Genomic DNA, 7377 nt, shown 5'->3' on the forward strand with positions numbered 1-7377 from the left:
TTTGTTGCTGGTATTGCACTGCACTCACTGAAAGGTTGACTGTAAAGACTACTATTTTTATACCATAGATCAACTGTGATTGGCTGGAACTTCGAGACACTGAATGATGCAAGCCAATGATCCACTGCTAGTCTACCCTAACCACTAGACTGTCCTTCCCACCACTTGACAAACCAACAACCCTCCTTTTGGACCTGCTAGATGATCAGACATTTTAATACATAAATGGGTTACTGTACCATTACATTCACCACAAAATGTGTGCCAAGGTTAACGATGATCGGTAAGGAGACACTGAAAGACACAAGCCACGATCTACTTCCTTTTCTGTGGGGTGCACTTCTCATTCGATTTTCGTCTAAACTGAACCCGAAAAACATCAGGTGTACATGCAGGCATTTTCATATTTTATCTATTTGATAAAATATGCTCACCAGATTACTAGGTTCAGCTCCATGTTTTCATTCTCCCTGTCGACATCCTTGGATATTGAAGATGCCCAACCCCTTACCAGATCCCTAATGACGTGTATCAGAATTCCCTGGAGGTTGTGTTGGATCTAAAAATACATTTAGAAACAAGTGTACTATACTAGAACTATAAACAACTTTTACTAAACATTTGGGAGGGCAATGACTTTTTCGACCTGATGTGATATATTATCTGTCATGACTCGTGTAGTATGGGGGGAGACACTGACACTGAAATCTGAGATTACAAGGGCAACAGCCAATGGGAAGAAACTGTGGCTGTGGCTGCACAGCAGGGCCGACCTCGACCCGCTGCAGTGTCGGCATCTGAGGCTGTTTGAGGAGTGCAGGTGGACGGGGCAGCGCGCCATCCACACCGGCCCCTCTCGGCCCAGCCGCCGGTGTGCCTGTCGACTGGCCAGACGTCAGGCGGCGGTGGACGGGGTCCAGGAGGTGGCTGCGAGCGGGGGCGGATGGGACCGACCCAGCACTCCCAGGGCCCTCTCCAGTGGACCCGGAACCTGGTGAGTGCCGCGTTAGTGGTGGTCCTCAACCACACCCACTTGGAAAATGCAGACTTGGAAAATGCAAACCATGCAACTTCATAGAGCTCAAACTGATTTGCCAATAGGCACACAACTGCATGTGTGTCTGTTGTTTACTGTAATAAAGAGTTAGTTGTCCATTTGTTCAGCTACTCTCTGATGACCATATTAATTAAGCATTTTGTCTTATACATAAACTATCAATTTTGACTCCTTCGCATATGCCCCCATTCTTCCCCATTAGTCTCTTCTTGGATTCTAATTTTCTTTTCTTTACTTTGATGTAGGCTTTAGTGTTACAGGGTGTTGGTGTGAGACCCTAACTGTGATTACGTGCTTCACAAGTTAGCTTTACGTATTTGTATTGTGAAATATCCTACTTCATTTATTCATTGTCCATCATACTACTGAACATCAACCAGACACAGAACTTCAAATACAATAATTTATTGATGAAAATATTTATTGTGGTCACATGCATGTGTTTGTAATATAAAGTATTTTTAGGTTTTTTATACGCTGTATTCTTCAACGGCTTTGAGCCACTCAGAATCAAGGACCGTGACTATCTTTTTTATAATCATATTTATATCTTTCAATCAAAGCAACATAACTCAATATAAACAATCAACATATATCCATAACAGGAAAATAGTCCACCATCAACATCAACAGGTCCATCAACAGCCATAGCAACATTCAAATTCATCCATCCAAACTGACATCAGAACCTGCCAATACTACATCATTCCTTTAGCCTCATGAGGTGACACCAACTCCCTGGATGATGGACTTCAGTGGCGGGTTTCTCTCAGAATAGAGACTCTCCTTAGTCCTCTCACTGTTCCTTTTCCCCCTTTTGGTTTTCCTGCCACGGAAATCCAACGCTTCAAGATATCTGTTTCCCTTTCCTACAAAATATGAGATGCGATCCCCTTCATATCAATGCGATGTTCGAACTAGTCCAGAATTCAGCAGCTAAGTTTATCTACTGGTTCTAACCACAATCGTGGCTTCTCCATTGACGTTTAAAATCCTGTAGATCTCAATTAAATCATTCTGTAGCCCCTTACGAGTCAGTGTGTGGCCTTTCTCCTCAGGCAGGGCCCTCCTTGATGTAACAAAGTCTAAGCTCATATCCAGAGGTGACTGTTCCTACTCCATCAGAGCCCCTCAGGCTTGGGGAACCATGCTAGAGGACATACGGCTAGCAGAATGGGCAACATCTTTTACCACTAGTCACTCAACTCATCACTCACAATCATGCCTTTCTATTTAATCTCTATGTACATTTACACTGTTCTGTGAAATAGTCACACACACACATATGCACACATACACACTTGTGGTCGAGGTATGAGATAGGGGCTGTGGCTGGCCATGTCGTTGTTACAAGGCAGCACCAAAAGCATGAATAGACCTTACTGAAGGCTTCAACAGGATGTGTTGCTATTGTTCTTCAGAAACATTCAATGACGTATTGTTTCCTGTCATACAATGAAGAAATTAGGCAATAAATACAAGAGAATATTTGATCTTAAGGCCCACCCACAACACTCAACAGACCTATCGGTTAATACCACCTGTCATCACGTGCATTTGTCAAAGGCTTTGTTATAAGTAATAGTAATTTTTCTCAGTTGTATTTTTTATACCAAAAACTTAACACTTACTTGAGTATAATTTCATCAAAGTTACATTACTTCAAAACCTAAGTAAGATTTGGGACCTCTGGACACACACACACACACACACACACACACACACACACACACACACACACACACACACACACACTCAATTTAAGCGAAAAGTAATGTATAGAAACCAATGACACAGGCCCTCCCTGAAATTGCAGCGGCGCCTACTCCATAGGATAACAATGGAGTAGGACGTGCGATGTCCAAACATGTCTCAAGTGAAAACGTTGAGGAGACATACGGTGGAACAAGGTGAACTAATTAAACAGTAACCAAACAGCAGCACTTATCCCTGCAGCCTTCAGGCCCCCACAGAGCTCCAAAGAGCTCACCACAGTAACAGTGGAATGCATAGGCAGACATGACAGCCTTCTCTATGGTAGAGAATACGGGGTTCAACAATATGTTGAAAGTACTTCACCCCTGATACTTTATAACTTCCCTCACACATTTAGCCTCAACACAGCTGATTACATCTCATGTTACAGCTGATTGTTGTAAGGTCAATGCTACACGCCACCAAGGTGGCTTTTACTGGGCTCCTCTGAATCCAGGACACAGGGTGGTGATGTTAAAACCGCTTTATTGCAGTTTGAGTATAATGATACTGCGCAGGTGTAACCTGCTGTCATAGGAGATCTCCCTGAGTGTGTGTGGTTTTGGCTCGTTCAAGCTGTGAGCATTGATGAGTCAATGCACAGAGGCCGCAACAGGTGTGCAGCCTCACCCAGCCCCACAGTCCGAGTCTGATTTTAAAGAATAAATGTACCTCCTTCATGAACTGTGCGTAGATAAATAGGGCAGGCTTACACTACTGTATTTTTTTATATTTTATAACGTTATAATCATGAGTCATAATGTTGGTACTTGGGGAGACACATATTTTCTGAGGTGGTACGTGGTATAAAAGGTTTGGGAACCGCTGCCCTAATAAATACATTGCCTCATGTCAGTGGCCAAAACATTTTTTGACATGAGTGTGAGGTGTCGGTCAAGATATAAGAAAATCAACTCAAGCCTACCAGTTGATGGAGTCCACCAGTCAACCCCTTCCAGCTGGTTGGATACGCCAACATTGTGTTATCAAAAAGGGATATATTTTGAAATGGCTCATTAAGTTAACACTGTGTGGTAAAATAGGGGTCCTCTCTTTTCCAACTTTATTACATCCTAAATTGTTGTAATTATTGTCAATAGTCACCAAGCAAATACCATGCTATAGCACTTTATAACACTTTAACGAATTCCATAATAATAATGATTCCTTGTTAAGCATACAGGGCATTGAGCAAGTCAGACCTATGGCGAGGGGTGGTAATAGGTTATTGAAATTGAATCAAAGGGAGTCTTTCTGGATAGACCACTTGAATGCCATGGAATATCCAGGTCTAAATGAAGACATTGATTTTACCTGTTTTCTATAGTGATACTGATGTACTGTATATGTTTTTGCATTTCTTATATATTTTCTTTTGTTTTTGCTGTGTTAATGTATTGATGGTCACCTGGTGTAGAGTGCCTACGTTTTTCTGGTCACATGACCTTTTATACCCTATATAGGTGAGGTAGTCCTCACTCAATTGTACATGCCCTGATGAAGACCAAGTGTGGTCGAAACATGTTGGCGTTTTTTCGTATGAATTAGCCAGTTACAAATGAAGGCTTTTTAATTATACCTTCCTCTGTTACCATTTCTGGAGTGCCTGGAGATTTTTCCTCATCATGAACTGATCCCATTTTCCAAGAGCACCCGATACGTGAGTTCACGTTTTACAACCAAGAGCTACCAGCCTCTTTCGCTGAACCATGCTATAGCACTTAACATAATTGTGTCAGCCTTCACTTCAAATGAAAAACAATAAACATTTCCAAGTGTTATTTTTTATAACATAATTTGCAATTATTTTCGCAGTACCCACAAAGCAGTCAGTCTAAGATGTTTAGAGCATGGAGCTAATAACATCAATATCACAAGTTCTTTGTCCATTCCAACTAATATCAGCTTACATTACATTGTTTTGAGTTTTTACATCATTGTTATCCTTCACTCTAAATAATTCTTATCTATTTCTTATCTATTCTTATCTATTTGTAAACATGAATGCCTAAAAGTTTCTATAAACTCTAAAATAGAAATGTACGTGGGTTCATCTGCATTTAAATCACAGTTTGAAATAAACCACCATCCAGGGTTGTAAAGTTCTATTTGAGCTTCTTATCTTATCTTAAGCTTTCACTTTTTACACCTTGAGCAATTTACTGCACTCGAACCGGATCACAATATTGAGGAATTCTATACAAACTATATTAGGATCTGGTGATGGACTTCAGTGGTAGGTTTCTCTCACAGCAGAATACAGACTCTCCTGAGTCCTTTCACTGGTCTTCTTCCTTCCTCTGGTTTTCCTGCCAGAGAATTCCAACGCTGCGTAGTTCAGGGAATCAGTTTCCCTGTCCTACAACAGAGAACTATGTATTACTACCAAACGTTAGAGAGAAAAGAGAATACAATCAAACTAATGTACTTGTGTATTAATATATAAAGGCCAAGAACATGCAGGTTGGTACCATAACATGGCAAGTAGCTAAACGTTATGCAGAAACGTAGTTAGCTGTTTTTTTATTGCAATTAAAACAATATCAGCCTAAAAATGTAATTAATTAAACTAACATAATCATACCCATTATCCACTTTCCATATGTATCATACCCAATCCACTAAATATTAGTTATGCTTGATGATGAATAATTCATGAACGTATACATTCTAAAAAACACACACAATGCCAATGTACCTGTTGTTCTTGAATCACTGAGGCATGTGAAACATGGTAGGAGGCACTGGGATTCCCTGACAATATCAACGGAAGAAAAATATTTACTTTTTAAGATTAAGTTTCTATTGTTAATGTATTATTTAATAGAACCCTGATGTTCAAACTGTTTTAAATGTTTACATGTATATATGTAAAACAATTAAGGCAAAAAACTGCGGCCAGATATTTGTAAAATATACAATTTACAGTATATTTGACTCTCTCTCTCATCTGCCACATCAGTAGGCAGAGTGTAGAAAGTACTGTACCTTTGCAATGCTCGCAAACTTTATTGTTATTTTTGGTTATGAACTGGATTATATTCCCAACCAGACAGCAAGCCAACAGTATTCCAAGCACCATGGTAACCAGATGACTGTAGGGTTCTAGAATTAAAAGGGAAAACATCGAGATCCATTTTCAAGCAAATAAATCCCCAATGTAAAATTTTTTCCATTATAATTAAAAGCTATCTAATAAACAAGTATTATAAAAAAAATAATAATACTCTTGAAGTAAGAAGTCAAATACCTGACTTGACTGTTGACTGTTGACCTGTTACGTCCAGTTTGGTTCCATTTCCAAACACAACTTCCCCACATGCTGCCAGGGCACAGTAGTAAGTCCCAGCATCAGAGGAGTCTACATTGTTCTTGGGGAGAGTGTAGACACAGCTCTGTGGAGCAGACGGAGGCCCAGAACTATTCTGACATTCACCACTCCTGTTTCCATTCAGGTAAATGGAAGCAGGGTGAGATGATCCTGATCTGAACCAGTACACACTGGGTTCCCCTTGGCACTGGTTACTGTGGTCCATCCTCTGGGAGGTAATAGAGCACTGGAGAGCCACAGGGTCTCCCAGCTGAACTGATGCTGACACAGGCTGTTGGACCACAGTCTGGGAGACAAACCTCTGGTCATCGGGATCTATACAGTTAAATAAAACAATCATCATAAGAAACAAACCAAATATCTTTGTGGTTCTTTCAGAGAAAAAGTATTTTCGATCATAATATTGAAAACAAAAATCTCAATTAATATATGATTTACCTTTGACGGTCAGGAAAACACCATTATTCCAAATGTTTCGATGTTGTCGTCCTTGATTACAGAGATAATTTGCTTCATCCTCTTTTTTAATGTTGCTGATTGTCAAATTGAAGTTACTTCCTTCTCCCACTGTGAACCTTGATGTAAAGGGCGGGTGAATCTTTGATTCATAAAATCTGCTCGCTACCATTTGGAGATTATATCCCAGAGATTGCTGATACCAGAAAACCTGCTCATTCAAAACTGTACAATCCAGAGTAACAGTATCTCCAAGTTCAGCTTTTTTCAAATAGAGTGACTGAGGATCGACTTCGGTCTGAATCAGCACTAAAAATGAAGGTAAACAAGAAAGAAACATACATCACTATTGTTATATATTCAGTATACAAAATGGAATAACATCGTACGGCTAGAATTACGATAGATTTGTATCACCAAACACCTCAATAATGTACACTTACAATGTAATGTACACTAATGTACACACATCAGTACTTACATGCAGTACTCAGAATCGTCATTGCTAAAAACATTGTCATAGCTTGATGCTGAACCAACGCTGGACTCACTGAAGTGAATGATTCTGACTTTAGACTAACATGTACATATCCTGGGACCACTGTGATTGGCTGGAACTTGGACTGGCACTTGATGCGGTAAGCCAATGACGCAGTTTGCTTTATGTGAGGTACAGTTTATGTTATATTTAAATCTAAACTGAACACTATGTTGTTCACTTTATTTACATCTATGTGGCATTGAAAGCTGGCATTTAATAAATATTTTCTCACATATC

The 7377-nt window shown here is 39.9% G+C and overlaps 1 protein-coding gene across 2 annotated transcripts; it reads right to left on the reverse strand.

Moving 5' to 3' along the window:
- Positions 1-5036: 5036 nt before the first annotated feature.
- Positions 5037-7123, reverse strand: LOC311345132 (uncharacterized protein). 2 transcript variants are annotated; one of them, XM_084469503.1, is made up of 6 exons: positions 7081-7123; positions 6582-6908; positions 6087-6458; positions 5801-5917; positions 5511-5566; positions 5037-5171 (listed from the first exon to the last, which is right to left on the reverse strand). In XM_084469503.1, exons 1-6 carry the CDS (start codon positions 7118-7120, stop codon positions 5043-5045), a joined length of 1041 nt encoding a protein of 346 aa, XP_084325629.1. In that variant the 5' UTR covers positions 7121-7123; the 3' UTR covers positions 5037-5042. The 2 variants fall into 2 exon arrangements, with proteins under 2 accessions (XP_084325629.1, XP_084325628.1); XM_084469502.1 differs by having other exon boundaries at positions 5511-5556; positions 5770-5917; positions 6063-6458.
- Between the last annotated feature and the right edge of the window lie 254 nt (positions 7124-7377).

Source organism: Micromesistius poutassou, assembly GCF_964030765.1.
Source record: "Micromesistius poutassou genome assembly, chromosome: 6".
Taxonomy (NCBI): Eukaryota; Metazoa; Chordata; class Actinopteri; order Gadiformes; family Gadidae; genus Micromesistius; species Micromesistius poutassou.